The sequence below is a fragment of the Fukomys damarensis genome, unplaced genomic scaffold (assembly GCF_012274545.1).
Source record: "Fukomys damarensis isolate Sample0158 unplaced genomic scaffold, DMR_v1.0_HiC HiC_scaffold_35, whole genome shotgun sequence".
NCBI lineage: Eukaryota > Metazoa > Chordata > Mammalia > Rodentia > Bathyergidae > Fukomys > Fukomys damarensis.
In genome coordinates this window covers 3,912,361-3,932,947 of record NW_022900947.1, presented here as the reverse complement: position 1 = coordinate 3,932,947, position 20,587 = coordinate 3,912,361, and the positions used below count along the sequence as shown (strand labels likewise).

The window sequence follows — 20,587 nt, the reverse complement described above, 5'->3', positions numbered from 1 at the left end:
CGGGGTCCTCACCAGAGGCTGAATGAAGGGGTGCCTGGTCTTGGACTTTCAGCCCCCAAAACTGTGAGCTAAACCTTTTCCTTTAAATAGGCAAAATCACCAAGCCACAGGTAATTTGTCATAGCAATGGAAACCAGAATAGAAGGGCTGTTTGTTATGCAGCATTACCAAAGCAGTGCTGACCTACATGACCACCACTGCAACCTTGGACAAGTTACTTCAACACTCTGAGCCTCTGTCGCCCCCATCTGTCATCATATCTATGTCACTATTTCCAAAAGTTGAGTTATCTTCACACTTTCAGGCGTTTGTTTTGTTTTCATTTTATCTCCCTATAATCCAGATCATTCTTTACACAAAACTTTTAAACTTACCCAGTGACTTTTCTTTGTGGTTTTTTGAGACAGGGTCTCCGTATAGTTCAGCGTTCAGGCTGGCTTTGAATGTACTATGTAGCCCAGCTGGCTATGAACTCACCGTGATTCTCCTGCCTCAGCCTTCCACGTACTAGGATTATAGGCATGTGACACTACAGCTGGCTATTACATGACTAAGAATCTAAGAATCTAAACACTAACTGTAATCTCATCATAAGCAACAACAATACCCATGACACGCTAGTTATTTTACTTCAGTACACATTAAAGCGGTTTAAATTTTAGGTCTGTGTGCCTATAAAACCCCCTTGTACATGCCCAGAGGCACTCGTAACACCCTAGCTGAATGGGGCCCTGAGCAGAGTGCCCAGAGTACGGGCAGGTGCAGTGTGCAGGCCGCACTGCTGGCCAGGAGGGTGGCACACTCACTGATCATTGTGGTCCCGCCCGCCAGCGCTGCCCGGGTCCCCTGGAAGAAGTCGTCGGCGGCTGTCATCCCCTGGCAGGGCTTCTGTAGGTATGTGTTGGCGTCAATGCCCCCGGGCATGACCATGCGCCCATTGGCCTCGATGGTCTTCACCCCACCGGGGACGATCAGGTTCTCTCCGATTTGTCTGGAGAAAAACAGAGAGGCCTTTGGTTCTTAAAAGAAGTGAAAGAGGCATAGGTGGGCGATTTAGGGCCACCTAAGAAACACCTGAGCCGGCCCCACATGGCGCAGTGTGGACAGAGGACAGTGCCCACCCTGGGTCTAGGGCAAGCAGATCGTGAGGATGGCAAGGCGGGGTCTGGCGGTGGCGGCCAGCCCCCCCACCATGCGGCACAGGGACTTCACCCACCTTTGGTAACATCCCTGGGACTGGGATTCAGTCCCTGAGCAAGACAGTGAAAAGTCCCCTCAGCTCTTGGGCTCTCACAGGGTGAGGGTTTAGGTCTCTAGGGTCCCCCAAGTCCTGTGTGCTCAGAGGTGGGGCTCTGGAAAGGGACAGATGATGAGGCGCTGTGCTCACTGGTGGATGCGTCATGGATGGGCTCAGGGCTGACTGCTGTAGGCGCCACTGGGGTGTGACCAGCAGGGATGGTCCTTGTCCCAGGCTCCTTCCTCTCTCTCTGCCTCCTGGCTGCCGTGATGTGATCAGCTCCCTCCAGCACGCCCCGCTTCCGCCATGCTCTTTCTACTTTAGAACCAGCTAGCCAGGGACTGAATGCCCTGAATCCTCCCTGAGCCAAATACACCTGTCCTTTATATTCCAGATGTCAGATGTTTTCTCAGTGATGAGAAAGTGACTAAGACACAGACACACTGCTACTGCTGAACTGCATGACCTCGAAATTTAGACGGTGAACCCTGAGCCCCCAGTAACTCGGAAACTAACTGTATTTAGAGACAAAATCGTCACAGCAGCTATAAAGGAAAAAGGAGGCCCCCAGGATGGGCCCTAAGCCACTCTAACTGGAGTCCTAGTAAGAAGAGTAGTTGGGGTACAGACACAGCAGAGAGGCAGTGCATGGGAGGTCAGAAAAGAAGACACCACCTTCGCATCGCAGAGAGACCAGGGATTCACACTACCCACAGCTTCTGTTACAGGCCGACCTCCGCATCAGAAGACATACATTTCTGCTTTTGAGCCCGGGGCTGTGATTACAAAAGCATGAGCAAGCCAGAGGGGCCCCAGACAGGCCCTAGGTTCTCATTTCCACCAAACACCCCACGCTGTGGCCTCAGGAAAGCCACCAACACCATGAACTCTGCATGGGAGACGGGCCGGCTAAGCAAAGGCTTCTAAACAATGGACTTCCATTCCCTGCTGCAATGGTCCACAGACCACCTCCAGGGCAGGGAGAAATTCCAAGCAGGCCTGGGGGTCAGAAAACCTAAGCATTAGGAGCCTGGCTGTTGTGGTCCACTCAGGGGACTTCTCCAACGATGACCGGTGACCTCCTAATGTCACCCCCTGGCTGAGACCACTACACCTGAGTATGAGCAATTTTTATTTGAAAAAAAGAAATCCAGATGTTCTGAGCTCTTAGGGATTAGACCACATCTTGATTTCTCTAAGTCACTTAAAATCCGAGTAATAAAGACTTACGAAGATGTTGCTTCAGTGACCAAAAGTCAGGCCTCAAACAGAGCCCATCCCAGGACACAGACACCCCAGCTCCAGGACTGCTGGGCAGGGCTGAAGGGGGCCCCAGAACACATGGCCAAGGCTCTGTGAGGAAGCCAAGTGCCCCCATTTCTCCTGCTCCCCTCACCGCAACCCCAGGAGTGGCAGCCAGTGAGGAGGGAGGGTGTATCTCAGGGGGATGCACTGAAGTCATTTCCAAAATAAAGTGGGGCCTCATCTGCACCCCACGGCCCCACCATGACAGGTGCACCCAAGGTGGCCCAGATCGCTGGCGAGCCTGGGGGACCCTCTCCACTCGTGCGACCCCGATCTGCATCCCAGACTCAGGAACGCTATCGGCCAGGAGCCGAGACTGACGTCTTGAGGTCCGCTCCCCACAACCCACTTGATAAGCCCGTCTTCCAAGTAGACGTCAGCGTGGAAGGACTGGTCATCGTTGATGATTCGTCCCCCTTTGATGAGCAACCGGTCACTCTGAAAAGCAAAGCAAAGTGTTCAGTGTCACTAGGGAGAAACCAGCAGGGCTTTTTTACCTTTTAGCTTTCAATACAAAAATTCTCACAAGTACAGAAGGGGAACTGGCAACCCCACGGGTCCATCCCAAGTGCAGGGGGATTTCTATCCCCCTCAAATCCCAAACATCACATCGCCCATCACAGAGGCTTCTGTATTTATCTCTAACCACTAAGGACTTTTCAAATAAGCAAAAGCACAACCTATGACTCAAGGAACAAAGTGAACATTAATTCCTTCATCTCAGCCCATAATCAGACCAAGCTTGGCTTGGCTCGATTGTCCCAGAATGTCTTTCTGCGTCCGTCTGCTTTGAAGCAGGGTGCACGCCAAGTGCGCTCTGCCGGCCCTCGCTGCCCCGGGGCCCCTCCCTTCTGAAGGAAGAAACTGGGTCATTTGTAGAGCAGGAATTTCTTTAAACACGATCATGGTCAACACGGAGACAATGGAAAGGCTAAAAATAACTACTCCGGCACACAGGCTCCAGTGACACCTGAGGGTTTCATCTCTTCCCTCTCTGGCTGTAGGACATCCATCCATCCATCTGCTCACCCACACACAGGCCATCGGCACCCAGAGGAAGGAGAACAGCTGGCCTCTGCTCCCTCAGGCTGGCCGACAGGAGGAAGATGTTTAACCAGGGTTGGCTTGTGGGGCTGTGGGAGGATGCTGGGGCAAGGGGAGCAGCTGCCAGCCTCACCTTCGGGGTCAGTCAGGGCCAGCTCAGACTTAGAAAGGAACTGGGAGCGGCTGGACAGACCAGGGGCTGCAAAGGCAGAGGGTCAGAGGGTGCGGGCCAGTGTTCCGGGTGGACAGAAGGTGTGCAGGGCCCAGACAATCCCAGAACACAGAGAACTCAGCCCTGCCCGTTTCGCATTTCCCATAAGCAAGTCGCAAGCCAGGGCATGTTCTTCACAACCATAGTTTTCTACCTGGTTACAAAATACTCCATCCCATGGATGCACAGAAGTTGTTTAACTATAGGCCCCCGGGGGGACACTCGAGTTTTCTTTATGTTTTCATTGTGATATATTCCTGCTTCAGTGAACACCCTTATGCACCAAACTTTCTTAGTCTAGATGATATGCCAGGCAAACTTCTCAGAAGCTAACGGAAGAAGTGGGTCAAACAGCACAAACTTTTTTTGTTGTTGTTGTTTTTGAGACAGGGTCTCGCTATGTAGTTGAGACTGCCCGGGAACTCACTATGGAGCCCAGACTGGTCTGGAACTCACAGCGATCCTCCTGCCTCAGCCTCCCGAGTGCTGGGATTACAGGTGTGCACCACCACGCCCAGCAGCACAAACCTTATTTACAGCCCTTGCTAAATATGACCAAGCTGCTTTCCAAAGGGATTGCCACACTCTGGAAGCATCCTGCTTACCATACATGTTTATTCATGCACTTGGTGGGGGCTGAGAATTTACCGTCCTCATTACCAAGTGGCTCTCAGCAGCGTCCCTAAGGCAGGGGTGTCAGCAGATAGTAGTAAGGATACAATGTATCCTACAGATACTATCCTACAGATAGTAGTAAGGATACAATGCAGCCCTGAGGCTGTGGTGTGGCTGGGGAGGGGATCGCAGGGTGTCATACAGAGAAAGGCAGGCAGGAAGTCCAATAAAGGCTGTGTGTGGATCCGGCTCAAATGGGGGCAGCTGGGGCTTGATCTCCTAGGAGCCCCGAGGAACTACAGAAAAAGCACCCCAGATGGGTCCCTTGGCATCTGCCACGAGAGGAAGGCAGAGGATGCTCAGCGAGCTTGGAGAACTGAAGAATCGGGGGAATTTCTGAGCAGAAGTGGATCACGCCACCAGCACCTAGAAGCCCTCAGCAGGTTCTTGTGTCTGTGTTGTGCTTCCCTCGGTGCGGAGGCCAAGGCCAGCAAGACCCAGTCCACCCAGAATCCCCTCCCCTGGCAACAGCTCTGCTCAGTGTCACTTATCTGAGAGCCCTGTCCTATTGGCAATGCCATATACTGCTGCTAGTCAGCAGATCCCACACCCCCTACCTACTTCCTTGCTCTCACCACGGTAAGCTGGCAGACTGTGCATCTACACACGCCCTGGGTTCCAAGCTTTGATGCGAGGCACAGCCGCACAAGGGACCACCTTGGTATAAACTGAAGTAGGCGAGAGCTTGCCTGCAGACGCCGTACTCGACTGTTGGCTCTGTGGGGGCAGGCCCTTGGGGTGTCTCTGCACCACTGCATCTCCAGTATCTTGAACCCAGCTTGGTCAGAGGGACAGAGGGATAGCTGGCTGGCTGGATGGATGGATGGATGGATGGACACCACGGACAGACGGACGGCTGCGTGGATGGGTAGATGACAGATGCGTACTATGGGCGGATGGATGGATGATGGATGACGGGTGGGCAGGTGGGTGGAGAGATGCCTGAACTTGAAAGACAAATAGGTAAAGATGGACAGAAAAGGCTTCACAGCTGTAAGCTATGACAGAGAAATACAGAACAGCACCTTCTGCTTTCTGCAAGGAGGGTCTGAAGATCAGCCTCTCTCAGGCTCAAATTTGCCCTGTAACCCTAAGACAGAAGCCAGCCACAGGGTGTGCATCCCCAGGGGGGAGGCCCACCAAGTTCTCCGGAAACTATTCCAGGAGCCAGGGAAAGAGGCCTGGACTCTGCCTGTCCAGGAAGCACAGACAGGCTGGAGCAGAAAGCAGGAAAACATGAATCAGCGGCAGCTGGCACAGGATTCCAAAGCCCGGCTCCCCGCTGGCAGCAGCATGGCCTTGTCACATTTACTAGCTTTTCTGGCTCCCACTGATGAGGGGCGTTGTAGGGCACCATGCTCCAGGAGAGGAGCCCCTGCCTGCTCTGCACTTCCTCAATGGCACGGCTTGGTTCAAATCTACGGGTCCAGGCTCTCAGAGTGTCTCAGGTGCCGGTATAGTTCTGAAAAAAAAAAAACTAAATCCATAATAAAGCAAGAGCTGATGTGACTTCTTCATTTTCTTTCTTGAAACTAACTGTCCCTTTGCCTTTTAATCAGGATTTCCAAAACCATGTCCTGCAGAACTTGAGCTCAGGGGCTCTTCATCCCAGGATGGGGTCCCCAGGTGCAGAACTGAAAAGATGCTGCCTTAAGAGAAATAAAGCTGATCGGGGATCGCCCTTCCCTCTATCGCATGCAACGTGCAGCAAAGCATCCGCAGAGGGACCGAGTTCCGGCTTCCCCAAAGCAGCTCCTTCCATGGAGTGGATCCTTGCCCCAGCAGACACTGGAGGACAGGTGTCTATGGGTCCTTGGTGACCACTGCCTGCCCTGAACAGTCTGTAGGGACGCTGGACTTGGTCTGACCTCGGATGGAAACCGTGTTGGGAAATAGGTGTGGCCTCCAATTTCATGCAAGTAACCAGTGTGCAGATCAGACTAGGTTTCCAAACTTCCTGCCCAGGCGTGTGGGCCCCCAGCCATGCACTGTGGCATTTGTAAACATTTCCATGCTCCAGAATCCATGTCAGCCACAACAGGTAGAGGACAGGGACACCCCAAGGCCTAGCCCAAAGACCTCACATTCCAAGGTTCCTCTCGTCCTGTGCAAAACCTCATAGAACTGCACAGCAGAAGGGTGAATTTTACTATACTCATATATAAAATATGCGCTTTATATACATTTTAAAATTCTAAATGAAATTTGCAACAATGGCATCACTGTTCACTGTGCAGCGTAAACAGCAGATATGAACAAAGGCACAGCTTTGTTCAGAAATCACTATTTATAGGCTCTGAAGAAAATAACCTCTCTCGTGAAAAATTCAATGAAAATCTAGCAGCTGAGTCTGATCGTATGCCAGAAGCAGCCAGCTCATCCCACAGTGACAGCGGGGACCCAACTGCATCATGCCTGGCGTGGCTTGCGTCCTGGGATCAGTAACGGGTAGGAGCAGACCTTCCTTCGGACAGCAGGAGGCTACAATACGATCTCCACCCTACTATGTACAAATGTGATTTAACTACCCCAGGCCTCAGCTTCCCCAGCTGTGTAAAGGAATAATTAGCCAGGAGCGCTGGCATATGCCCGTCATCCCAGCACTCTGGGAGGCTGAGGCAGGAGGAATGTAATTCTGAGCACAGACACCTTGTGCAACTTAAACAACCTAGCAAGCCCTTCTCTCAGAGTAGAAAATAAAAGAGGACTGGGAACACGGCTCAGTGCAAAGGCCCCGGTTGCACATGTATGTGTGTAAAGCATTGCACATGGCTTGGCAGGTGTGTGCCTGCTGCCTCCCTGCCACCTCCTGGGATTAGAGCTGCACTTCAGAAACAAGTGCTTCAGGAACGGCTGTGTGCAGCCATGAAAAGCAGCCCCAGTCCTGGGCCAGCAGCGGGCGGAAGATCACCAGGCCTTTGCGCCTCTGTGGGACAACGGCGACAGGGACATGGAGAGGCCCACGGGGCACAGACATGGTTCCACTCCCCTCCCCGGGAAACACACGTGCTGTGTGTGAAGGACACCTAGGAATGAGCCACATGGTGAAGGCGGAAGGAGGAGCCTGGCATGCGCGGTAGCTGCAGGTGGCTTCCGTCCCCTGGCCCTGAGCCATCCACAGACACCAAGGTCTGCAGCAGCTCAGACCCCAATGGCAAAGGTGTAGTATTGACATCTGATGCACACCCACCTGGACTTTTAAGCCATCCCTAGGTAATGTATAAGCTTCAGCGAATACACGCGACCCGACAGTGCCACGCCGTCTGTTGAGGCGATGATCGGCAAGGAAAAGGTCTGCCCAACTCAGGGAAAACCCTCCCCAATGCTTTCAGTCTGTGGCGAATCTACAGGTGTTGAACCCACAGACACAAGGGTTGTCTCTGCAACCTCCCAGTGGGGACCCCAGGGAAGCCTGCAGGCATCAGCAGAGGAGACAACAGGGCTCTCCTCCTCCAGGAAGAGCTCAAACACAGAAACATCTCAGGACTGATCGCCTTTGTACTCCCTTCCAAGCTGGGGTTTCTCAGGGAGCAGTGACAGGCTGGGGGATACACAGCGAGGCCGTGAGCTCCTGTGCTGCGACCCAGCATGCACTGCTGCAGTCTGTCCTCGGGAAAACAGCCCCAGTCAGGGTCAGAGTTCACACCAAGCTGAGGCATAACCAATCACAGCGGGAGAACCACACCACGGTGGGCATGTCATTCAGTTGCCAAGTATTTCCTAGGAAGCTTAAGGACAAATAAAAGATAATAAGTGTCAGGAGGGAAAGGGAAATAGGAGCTCTCTAGAGGTGGATCTTTCTCACAGTAACTGACTCCTCCTGCAGAGACCCTGGGGCCTCCCGCACCGACCCATGGCTCCTCGAGGTCTCTGAGCATAAGTCCTTCTCCTGTGCAATCATCTCTACATCCCCAGGAGCCAGCCAGGGCCTCACGGCACGGAGCACGTGATGCTGAGCCATTTGGCAGGTGACAGACAGGAAGCCAAGGAAGAGGAAGGAAGAAGAAAGTCTGAAAAGAATGAGAGAATGAGACAGAGAGACAAGAGGATGAGGTAAAGAATGATTAATGAGGAGGAAAGTCAGGAGTGATGGTCCAGGCCTATAATTCCCGCACAGCAGGAGGCTGAGGCAGGAGGACCACACATTGGAGCCCAGACTGAACCACTAAGCAACTTAGTGAGCCCCTGTCACAAAAGAAAAAAAGGCAAAGGATGTAAACTCAGTGCAAAGGTCTTCGGCTCAATTCCTTTTACCACGCGCGCACACACACACACACACAATGGACCAAAAATATGTATCTTTTCTGCTTATAAAATTCCTAGAAGCCACACCCTGCTGAATGGAAACAAAAAGCAAGCCAAGGCAAGTACAGGCTATAGATGGAAAAGCCCCATGAGAGGTTCGTCTATGCCGGGTCCCGGGCAGCTGTAAAATCTGCACTGCAGGGCACCTCGTGAGCCAAGGCGGGGAAGCGCAGCCCAGGCCGAGGGAGCATCTCCAAATCCACCACCGTCTCCCACCAGCCCCAGCTGGGAGGAACAGGGCTGCTGACAGGCTGTCTTCGGCCTTTACACAGACACTAAGCCTTAAAGCCCTGAGGACCCTAACTCGGCAACCGCTGAATAAACACCACCCCAACACAAACTCAGCCAGGCTGAGGTGGACCAGAACCCTCTGCTTCGCTGTCATCCCCTGCGGAAGACGGAGGTGCCCGGTTCCCCCGCCCTCCCACACAGAGGGAAGGAAGCCTGTCTTCCTGCACACGCACAGAAGCGGCTCTCAGAGGTATAAGAGCCACAAGGTCTGAGAGTCCTCAGAAGGAAACGAGAGGTGCTGTTCTCACTGAACCAACATTTACCCAGGAACCACTCACAGCACTCTCGGCACGCTGGAAAACAGCGGAGGACCAAAGCTGTGATCACAGAGGCAGAGGAAGACAGGGACTGTCATCGAGGAGGGGCCATGCAGGCTGAGTGCCAGAGTAGGAGCACAAATCCAGAAAGCTGGGAACACGGGGAGAAGGGGGACACTGGCGCACAATGAACAGTGCAGACGAGCGGTGATCAAAGCGCATGGTGGGTGTTTACGTTTTTAAAAATTATGACAGTAAAAGACGTGTCACCATTGAGCATCCTCAAAATCCTGCCCCTCACGTTGAACACATTCTCGCATCATTCCTGCCACTTTCTGAAACAGCTCAGGAAGTTGTCTTTCGTGACTGTCTTTGTGAGGTGTGATCAAAAATATGGTGAACGCAGCTGCCAAGCGCCACCCAACAGCAAGGCAGCTCGTAAACACACGACACTGCGTCCCCATCAACCTTATTCACTGGATCTGGCACCGTGTGACTTCTGGCTCTTCCCCAAAGCCAAATGACCATGAAAGGGAAATGTTTTGAATCAGTTGAGGATCTTGAGGCAGCCAGGACGGCACAGATAAAGACATTCATGGGAGGGGACCCCGGAGCTGCTTCAGAGAGTGATAAGGACCGTGGGATACGTGTGTTCAAAGCAGGAAGTACTCTGAAGGGAATTAATAGCAATGTGTCTTTTATTGTAACACATTTCTTTAATTTAAACACTCATTAGAGTTTCAAAGGCAGGGCTAGGTTTTGAAAGCCCCAGGCCAGGGAACACGTGGGTGCTGTCCGTGGTCCTGAAACACTCAGCCCCACAGAACCCACGTAACAATGACATCTTCCACCTCAGGCATAACTTGCTTCCAATAGTTTTACATCTTGTGATCGGCCCTTCCATACTTTAGTCTCCCTTCCCCAGGAAGCTGGGGTGAGGGCCCCATGTCCCCTTCCCTTTGATGCCCCATTAATGCCAAGACTGGAATCTGGGGCCCACGAATGAGGGTCAACGCAGGATCTCAAAGGTCACAGAAACTGAGGAGGCTGCCGGATCTAACCACAGAACGTGGAAAAAAGCCTGGGGCAACTAAATGACCAGTCAATCTTTGAAAACAAAACAAAACCTTCCTTTCCAAAGGACAAACGTGGAAATGAGCTGGAAAAGGATCAGGGAAGCCTCATCTCAGTGGAAACATAGTTGACCATGCACTGAATGTGGACGAAACCAGAACCACTCTCACTTAAGACAAATAAAAATGTGAAGGTGAATTTTGAGTTATTTAATCCATAAAAGCCTACAGGCCACTGATACCAAAGCTGACATCTACAGCTCAGAAATTCAGCAGAACAGACAGGCATCCCCATCCACACATGCACGCACAGCCCACAGCAAGGCACCACAGCAGAGCTGGTCTTCACAATGTCCCGGGATTGTGAGGTATTAATTCCACATCGGGCACCTTTATCCACATTTCCACTTACCAGATCCAGGCTATGAGCTAGGAAAGTACACTGACGATCGCATCCAGGTAACATTGGTATGGGCTCTCGGCGGCAGGCTGTCATTTACGTACAATTACCTTGCCACGTTCCAAGAGGGGACAGAGCAGCCACCGCCCCACTAACTCTGGATGTGCCGTGTACATTGTTCTGACCCATAGGACAAGAAACTATGAGGGCACCAGTCCCTGCACAAGCTTTAAGAGGCAGGTGAGTTTCAGCTTTCTCTCTTGGAAGTCTGTCCCCACCCCATGAGCCAAGAAATGGCAACCCACAGAGAGACAATAAAAGAAGCCCTACAGATCAGCCTTCCTGTCTTTGACACAATACCCAACAACTTAAAGAAGAGATTTTCGGCTCACAGTTTTGGAGACTCAGTCCATGGTCAGCTGGCTCCAACACAGGAAATCACAGGGGAAGGGTGTGGCAGAGCAAAGCTGCTTAGCTCATGGTGGCTGGGGAGTGGGAGACCAGAGCTGAGAGAGGAAGGGCCAGGTAGACTCCAGCCAAGATCACACCCCAGGAACCCACCCAGACACACCCAACTCTACTATCTGATTGATTTTCCTTATGCCAATAAAGTTGTCATATCGGGATTAATGGTTACAGACACACACTCCACTCAAACAGAAGCCTGAAGACAAATGTGGCTGAGCTCCATTAAGCCTCCACCACCCACAGACCCTGAGGCTGTAAATAATTATCTGCTGCTAGCCAGAATTTAGAGAGGGATGCTTGTTATACAGCACTACTGCGTCCGAGTGAACTGATATACTATGGGGGCAGTGGGCTAGGAGCCACAAGAATTGCACATCTGAGAGGTTCTGTAATCCTAAGTGACTTGGGTCCTACCTTTATGGATCGGAGTCTCCTCCTCCCCCACCCCCACCCACCCCAGGCTCCCCTGCTGATCACCCTTCCACCCTCCTTGCAAGGGCAAGTGCAGCCCTGCAGCCCAGCTGCACACTCACACTAGGTCACAGAAGCGTCCCATGTGCCTCTGGCTCTGCCCCAGGGGACAGCTTTCTGGCTTGCAGCTCTGTCATGTCACCCACAGGAGCAATCCAGGAAGTGGCCATGTGTGTGAGGCTGACTCTAACACACTTCACTCTCCCCTTGCCTGTTTTCTTTTCGATGAATTAGAAATGCAGGCGGTCCCCAGGGGTGCAGGCTGGTTTCCATACAGCACCAGGATCTCAGGCCCCGTCACACTTGTAGATGCTCAGAAAAAGGCCAACATAGATGGGCTGACTTTCAAATGACACGCTTCTCTCAGGACCTCAGGACTGGCAGGGCCTTCAGTCTGCCTGAGGGAGGGTGAACCTGGCCCTCTCTGTATCCACATCCCACCCATTTCCACACCCCCTAGTCTCTACCTATCACCTCACTGGAAGAAATCTAAACAGAAAGGCTTTGCCTTTAAGAAAATCACACTCCCGGAGCTCCCACCAAGCCTCAGCTCTGCATAGACAGATTTTTTCACTTTTCATTCTTAAACCACCTTTCTCAGGACATGGACGTGACTGCTACAAATGAGGAAACTCAGAGACAGGAAGGAACCTTCTCAAGATCACACAGCCAAGAGACGGTGGAGCCAGGACTAGAGGCTGGCCACACCTGGAACACGAAGTGACCGCCCCAGTCCCTGCTGAAGATTGGCCAGCGCAGTGTCCCCTGCACCCGGGCATTAAGTCTGAGCCTCAGTTTCTGCCTCTGTACAATGGGGAGAAGAAACACAACTACTCTGCAGGCACGTGCCCTGTGCCTTGTCCACCACCGGCCCTCCCAGTGGGACTGCTGGGACTGTGGTCACAGGGCATCAGGCAGGTTCGGGCTCTGAAAGCTTGGGCAGATTCTGCAGGGTAGAACAGTAAATACCATTTACCTAAGGGATCCAGCTCACACAGGCAACGCCATGTTCACACTGCACACTCACTCACCCGTGAGGCAGAGGGGCTGAAAGCACCTAACCACAGAACGTGGAGTGGGGCTCCACGTTGGCCCCACCTCCTGACCCTGCCGTGTGGACAAGCTCACCTCCACGTTTCAGTTTCCCGGAATCTGTGACATCAAGGAATTAGGGAAATCCAATGAATTAACACATGGACAAGCACATAGAATGGTGCCTGATTTTTTAAAATCCTTGCTCACTTTCCTCTTCCCCTTCTAACTTCAAACACTGTATCTTGGTCCATTTTGCTTGCTGTACAGAACACCTGGGACAGGGGACTTTATAAACAACGCCCATTTATTCAGCTCATGGTTATAGAGGTTGGAGTATCCAACAGCACAGCCCTTGCATCTGGCGAGGACCTGTGCACCATGTGCTCGTGGCCAGAAAGCAGGAGTGCACAGGCAAGAGAGGGAGAGGGGCTGAAGTCGCTGCTGAAAGAGCTCACTCTTGCACCGACACACCCAGCCCCACAACAACCACATACATCCCCTCATGAGGGTGAAGCCTCAGGACCTCAACACCTCTCCCTGGGCTCTGCTGTCCAACACCACTGTACAGGGACCAAGCTTCCAACACACGCCCTGCGCACGCTGCACACTTCAGACTCAGTGCTCTTCCAGGTCCGGCTGCACCAGCGCTGGAAATGTTCTCACAGCCACAGGCCAATTCCCACCTCCTCCTGCAACTCCCCAGGGAATTCCTCACCACCTGCCCCCAGCCGTCCACCTTGTCCTTGCACACAACAGCTAGAATGACCTTTCTGAAACACAAACGCAAATATGTCCCACCTCTGCTCAAAACCACTCACTGGTTTCTCTCCCTGTAGGACAACGCATACTTTCTCGGGCTCCGCCAGGGCTTCCTGCTCCCCTCTCAGCCTGGACTCTCTGTATTCATCCATTCGCACCATCTTCTGGCTCCCTAGTCTGCACCTACACAGCCCTGCGCCTTCAGCTCGGACTTCCTGTGGCTGGACCCACTCTGCCCACTGACTTCCGCCTCCTCCGACACAGGCAGGGCCCTGCTGCCCAGCCACACGGCCTTTGGTGAGGGACTCATCTCGGGAGGCAGCAGTCTCATCAGCTGCAATCAGAACCAGTCAAGTCCCAACCTCGGAAGACTGCGAGGTAACATGTAAAAGCAGTGGTAGACAGTGGCCCCGTGTTCTGTGTTCAGACACTTGAGGAAGCAGGAAAAAAAATTCCATTGCTTTCTATCAGTTTCTCAACGAAGTCTATGGTACTAGAAGGTTTTAAGCCATGTTAAAAACTGGCACCCAATCATTAAAGATTTTTTAAAAATTTTTTTGTCTTCTATGCATAGAAATAAGGGTTTGATTTACATCTAGAAGTCACCCCAGAGCCTCATGCACTCATAGGTGGGGCTTTTGGGAGATGCTTGGATCATGGGGTTTTGATTAGTCTACTGATGAATTTATCACTAAATGTGAGCTTGGGAAGTGAAGCCTGGTTGAAGGACTCAGATCCTGGCAGTGTGGCCTGGAAACATCTACCCCTCCATCCTTGATATCTCTCTCTTTCTCTCCCCCCCACCTCCCCTGCCATGGACGGTTTCTCCTCCTCGATGCCCCTCTGCCATCCACCCTGACCTGGAGCCAGCTACCTATGGACTGAAACCTCTACAGACTGGGAGCTAAATAAACCTTTCCTCTTTTAAGTTGTGGGTGTCAGGTATTGTGTCTCAGCAAAGAAAAATAAGACCAAAAGTATAACAAAAAAATGATTAGAAAAAGGAAACTCTAAACACTGTACCTGTAAATCATGCTTGATGAGGAATAAAGAACTGGGTCAGTTTTGGAAAAGACAGGCCCTTGGTAAGGAAGAAACACCTTCACGGTCCCTACACCTGCCATCTCCCCACTGTGAAAGTGCCACTTTAGAAGCTTCCCAGCCCTCTCTTCTTTGGCCCCACATCTCCTTCTGGCTGGAACTACCTAAGTGCTAACCCCACAGGTGGGCTTATTAGGAAGGCCAAATGCAGGTGTGGCTAAAACCTCACATGGCCCAGAAGCACAGTTTGCAATCTCAGCTTCATGCATCCAGCCCCGCTGTATGGAGCCCCTGCTTGAATCACTGGTGTGCAAGTGTGTAAGTGTGCTTCTGAGGAGGGGCTGAGGACGAGCCTCCCAGTCCTCCGTGTGTTTAGGGTCAGGTGGAGCAGATGGGCCGGAGACACAGCACAGATGCCGAGGGGAGTGGGCTCACAATCCCGGTCCCAGGAGGGAGAGAACCAATGGAGGTGAGCCTCACCCAGGAGAAAGCACTCCAAGTCTGCAGCACAGGCCAGGGGAGGAGTACGGGGCTGCACCCCATCTCCACATGGATCATTTTCCTCTGTTTACCTGCTTGCTCTTAGTTTTTTACACCATCTTATCTATAGGGCACCCCAGTACCCAGCCCCTCCACACCCATTCAAAGCTGCCTCTTTCGAAAGCAAAGCTATGACTTGGTTATTACACCTCTCTAGGGCAAAGAATATTTTCACATAGTATAAACTTCTGCATTCTTGAAAGGTTTAAAGACAAAACAACACCAATGAAGTCCACAACCACAATCATACCTCTCTCCCAGTGTCCGTGTCCCCCAGAGCCCTGAGCAGATCCTGGCCCAGTGATGGTGAACCTTTTAGAGCTCTCAATGATAACAAACGGCCCACAGTGGCATGTGTGCCATAGGTTCACCACCACTATCCTGGCTGCACTGGTTCACTCCTCAGCACCACAGCACTGGCCACTGCCCAGAGCGTATTCTCTTAAAAACTCAGGGCCAAGTCCTCTGAAGTCGCCTTTCCATGGCTTTTCACTCATGGCAAGTTAGAGCAGAACTCAGCACCTCCCTGTTGTGGGTGCTCAGGGCCACACCTGACAGACGTTGCACACTGATCGACTTTGAGCAACACATCTGGACAGGATTTAATCTGCGTACTCTTAAGCTAGCAGCACATGGACTCAGAACCAGTTGCCGCAATGTCTTGAATTTTCCTGGTTTCTGATTATCTTAACGACCACATCTGTGCCTCTTTTCCCATCTCACTCCTGTACTTCCTGACTTCAGCAGGTGCTTCTTAATCAGCATCCCTTACGTTCCAGAACTTTGAGTGTGGCCCTCACATCTCCAGAAAGGCCCTGAGCTCCTCCGCATGGAACTAGGACTGGGACTCGTGACTCACTTGGACGAGTGGACTATGATCAGACAGGAAATGGGCCACACTGGAGCAGGAATTCCTGGGGACATCTCAGGTTGCTGCCCATGTCTGTGCTCTTCTGTTCCTTCCACCTAGGTCTCAAAACGAGGCAACATGTTCTGCTGATGCACCATCTGCCAGTAGCTAGGGCCAAAGGTACAGCTACCCTCAGCCTCAGGCAGCAATAACAAGGAATAAACACACATGCTGTTGAGATCTTACAGTTGTGTGCCATGGAGCAAAGCTAATACGCTGTCCCTGTGGGCTGAGAATGGCATCTCACACTCCTTTTGCTATGTACATTGTTGTAAGAATTTTACCTACTGTGTCATTTACTCTTCGGGGGGAAAATCCTATGTGCTCTTCTACTCACTTTACAAACATAAATTTGTGTGGGCAAAACTGATGCACAGAGTGTAAGTGACTCGGCCAAGTTACACAGCTAGTGAGTGCGTGCAGCAATCAGGATCCAAACCCAGAGTGGGACTCTGAATCCACATTCTTAGGTCCCGCTTCCCTCCCAACTTAAGAACTTCTAGCTCCCTGTGACCCTCAGAGCTGAATCATCTACTCTCTTTCCTTTGCTCAAGATCTAATAACTCAGGCTGACTTAGAAAGCACATGCCGCTTCCAGCAGCTTCGGTATGTCCTGCACAACTTCCAGAACCATACAGAATCTTCCCACCCACTCAAACTTCTACCAAGTGCTTCACCTTCTGATTTAGTGTGCAGGGACCCTCACTCTCTTTCGGTCACCTTCCTCCTCCCAGCCCAGGTGCCATCCCTGGTGTTCCCACCCATCCCACGTGTCTCCAGGCATTTAGCTCCTCGCTGGCATCACCCTCTGTACCAAGGGATGCTACTGCCACGCTTCTGCCTGTGCTGGGTCCTCTCTGCTGGGTTCCACTGGCCCAGTGCTCTGCTGCAGTTTGCCCTTTAGCACCCTTAGCTTGTCTCCTGCGTGCACACTTCAAGCTCCTAAGGGACCTGGCACAGCTCAAAGAACTGAAGGGCTACGTGGCCAACACTGGATGGTTCGCTGAAACTGAATTTTTATTTCCTCAAAGACTGCAGAAAAGAGCTTGGAGAAAGAAACTATGACCCGTCACTTACAATATGTCTGGCACACTCCTGTACATGTCCCACGAACTGAGTCTTGACCAAGTTCATTACAAGAAACAGCCATTCAGGGCCAAAGTAACACAGCTCAGGAGGACTTTCAGGCTCCCTCTGAGACGCTCTTGAAGAATTTGATTTAAACAAAAAACTTTCCTTAGAATATGGCCCATGTCTCCCTCCCCGGTCTGGGTGTTTTCTTCTCTCTGCTGGACAACAGAAGCTCCCTGGCCACTGGCAAGGTTGCTCTGTGCCCTGCTGGGACCCTCTCCTCTGCTTTTCCACCTCCATCTTCGTAGCATGCATGACAGATCATGCGAGTGCAGGCACCTTGCATCCTCTGTGCACAGAGGAAGACCAAAACCGCACTAGACGGATCGCTGCCCAGGGACGAAGCGCCCTGGCCCTTCTTGCACTTAGCACCTTAGAGAAATGAATTCAACCACACTGAATGGTCTTTCTTTCCTGCTCATCTTCCTGATTTGAACACCCACACACCAACATATGAACACAGGCCCACTTCCAAAGGCATACAGGGAACGGGTTTATCAGCAGGCGGAGCTACCCATCTACTATCCTCCTGGATGTGCACTGGAATAAGGATCCTTCCCCACGGCCCAGGGCAAGACTTGGATGTGCCACTAGGGGTTTGTGGACCTCAGGCCACTCCTGGCAAACAAGGATGATCCATCCCAACTGCCCTCCTCACAATAGGGTCTGAGAACCAAGTCCACAATCCAGGAAGTCATTCTGAAGCCTCCGACTAGCGCTAGAACAGGTGTGACCAGTGGACTCAGGGTCCTATTTTTAACAGTAGTAACTGAAACCACAGTGGTGTACAAACTACACACACACACACACACACACACACACACACAAACTGAGCGGCCTTCTTCCTTCTGAGCCAGGAGCTTCTGCACGGCCCCAAGCCATGTGCCTTTGTTTGCCCATGGCCACACCCAGGAGGTTTTACTTGCTTGTGCACAGTGGGCACCTAGAAACAGCTTCAGCAAGTTAATCCCAGTAGCGCCATTCATTAAAAAAAAAAAAAAAGCTACACATGAAAGAGAGCTTCATCAATATTTTAAACAGCCCTTGGGGGCAGAAGGTAAGTGTCTGTGCTCCACCCCTCCTCCTTCCCTGCCAGGCTAGTCCACGTGCTCGGAAACAGGCTGAGAGGGAGAAAAGCAGAAGGCTCCGAGACCTCCCCAAGCTGAGTAGTCCTTTCCTGCCTCAGCCTGCAGTCCCCAGCCTTTGTCCACACTGTGCTCCATCTCAAACCCTCTGCCTCCCCACTCTGGACCCATCTCGGGACTCTGGGAACTCAGGAATCTGACGAAGCCAGGATTTTCATCCTCATGGTCAAATGGGACAGTGGAGACTGAGGACACAACAGAGTGGAGCTGGCACCGAGCATGCAGAACCCGGGGCTGTGGGTGAGAGCTGTACCTTCTCCCGTCCACTGGCTGCTGGGAGCCACGTCCTAACCCTGACACCCCAGCTCTCTCCGCAGGGTTTGAGGCTTGCTGACTGCACATGGGCTGCACACAGAACGGAGGGTGGGGCCCGCAACAGACCTTCCTCGGTCTCCCTAGGTGCAGCCTCCCTGGAGACTGGCTCCCCACACCTCGAAGCCTGGCCCCTCTGCCTCTCAGGATGAGGTGAGTATCCCTGCCAGCATCTCCTCCAGCCCCACGTACCTCGCCGCCTTTGAGGCCATTTCAGGCTTAGACATCAGCCCCTGCTGATCTGCGCCACCCAGACCAGGTGCTTGTCACCACTGTTAACTCACCCAGTGGCTGCTGTGGGACAGGCAAGGGCACAGCATTTGGGAATCCACAGCAGCATTTATGGAAAGAACCTGGTCCCTTCCTGACGTGCATTATTAGCAAAAAGACTTCGGGCAGCTGAAGGGTCTAAGAAGCAGCCCCACCCAAGTCTGTCCTGTCTGGTGTTTTGTTTCCTCCTTAAAATCACAAGTCTTGGCCTGGGATTTAGCTCAGTGGTGCCACTGCCTGCCTTGCAAGGGCAAGGTCTCAAGTTTCATCCCCGGTACCCAGAAAGAAAAAATAAAAAAATAAAAGGTCTGGCTGGAATGGGTGATGTGGACCAAATGAACAACAGCCCCTTTCTGGGCCACAGGTCACCTTCAGCAGCCCCCCTCCACCCCTACGGGGCCTCCCTGCAGTGTCCCTCACCCACAGGGTGGCCTCTTGCTTTCTGTGAAGGACCAAAGCCAGATCTGCAGCCCTTCCCAGTCAGGTGCACCTCACACCTATAGCCATCAGGCCCAGGAGCCCCGCTGGGGACCCCAAGCCATCGGGCACAAAAGGCCAGGCTCACATTCACTGCCAAGGGTCACAGCAGGGCAGCCGGCGGCTGGGCAGGCCGAGAGCTGTGCCACTCAAGGGCCGCATTCCCACAGACTTGCCTCCCATGCCATCTGTTAAGCCTCCATCTGGGGCACCGGCCTCCTGAGGGCACAGCCACAAGGGCAGGGGTAGAGGGTCCCCAGAGGGGGACTCACTTCCTTCCTGCATCGCCACCTTCCTTATGTGGACTCTGCCAGATGTTTGCAGCCTGGCCTTGAGTATCAAAGGGGTGGTGGGGTCCCCCGCGCCTGGGGATCACACCTTGGCAGGGGCTCAGCGAAGGCCTGATGCTGAAGCTGCAGTGACCAGGAGCAAGTCGTGAGCTCAGTACTCAACCCAGAGTTTGGATGGACACGGGGCAGGCAGGGGACACAGGGGCCCAGGTTCCCATGGCCTTTCCCTCACCTGCACCCCATCCGCGGTCCAGCCTCTGGGTGCTTCAAGCTGACAAAGCTGCCCTCAAAGGACAAGGGCAGCACTGCCCGGGCAGGTGTGTGGAAAATGTCAGGTTCCTCCGCTGCCCCAAGGCTGCCCTCCTGCAGGTGGGCACCAAAGATCACACTGGTCTCCATCCTCACCGCAGGCATGGCCCTGGGGAATCCCGCCACTAGGAACAGCCTCCCACCCACTGCGTGGGTCAGGGCACCCCCTGCCGGGGGCACCGGTCAGCTGGACTCTGACACCGGCGGGGGAGGGGGGGCGGCCCCTGAACGCTTTGCCCGAAGCTCCCCGCCAAGACAAAGCCTGGAGACCAGGGTTCCTTTGTTTCCGGCCACACCCAGGGACACAGCCCCACTGCTCAGCCGGCACCGTGGCCCCGGGCGGTGGGCGGCCCAGCCTCAGCACGTTGACCCTTCGGGAGCCACTGCCAATCAGGGCCGCCTCAAGGCTGCTCAGAGCAGTGGGCAGGGGTGGGACCCAGCTTCCATCATGGCGCTGCCGGCCTGGACTTTTACCACCGGCAGGGGCGGGAGGCGGCCAAGGTTCACCTCTCCCCTTCCTCCTCGAGGGGCGGAGGCACAGGAGCCGTGTTCACCCGCACCCTCCCCGAGCCCGCGCGCAGGGGCCGAGGGAGGGGGCTCAGACCTGCGCCCCTCCCTCTTTTGTTCGGCC

General features: G+C 53.1%; 1 protein-coding gene across 3 annotated transcripts in view; it reads right to left on the bottom strand.

The window, feature by feature from the left end:
• The window catches only part of Crmp1 (collapsin response mediator protein 1), a 141,662-nt gene that overhangs the window by 29,465 nt on the left and 91,610 nt on the right, over positions 1–20,587 (bottom strand). For 2 of the 3 annotated variants that reach the window (XM_010641802.3, XM_033758771.1), the window contains exons 13-14: positions 2,892–2,980; positions 807–991 (exon numbers count right to left, since the gene is read on the bottom strand). In XM_010641802.3, the coding sequence (XP_010640104.1) occupies positions 807–991; positions 2,892–2,980 (274 nt within the window). Of the gene's footprint in view, positions 1–806; positions 992–2,891; positions 2,981–5,161; positions 5,548–20,587 lie in introns of those variants that run through there. The other variant, XM_033758772.1, reaches the window with a different exon arrangement.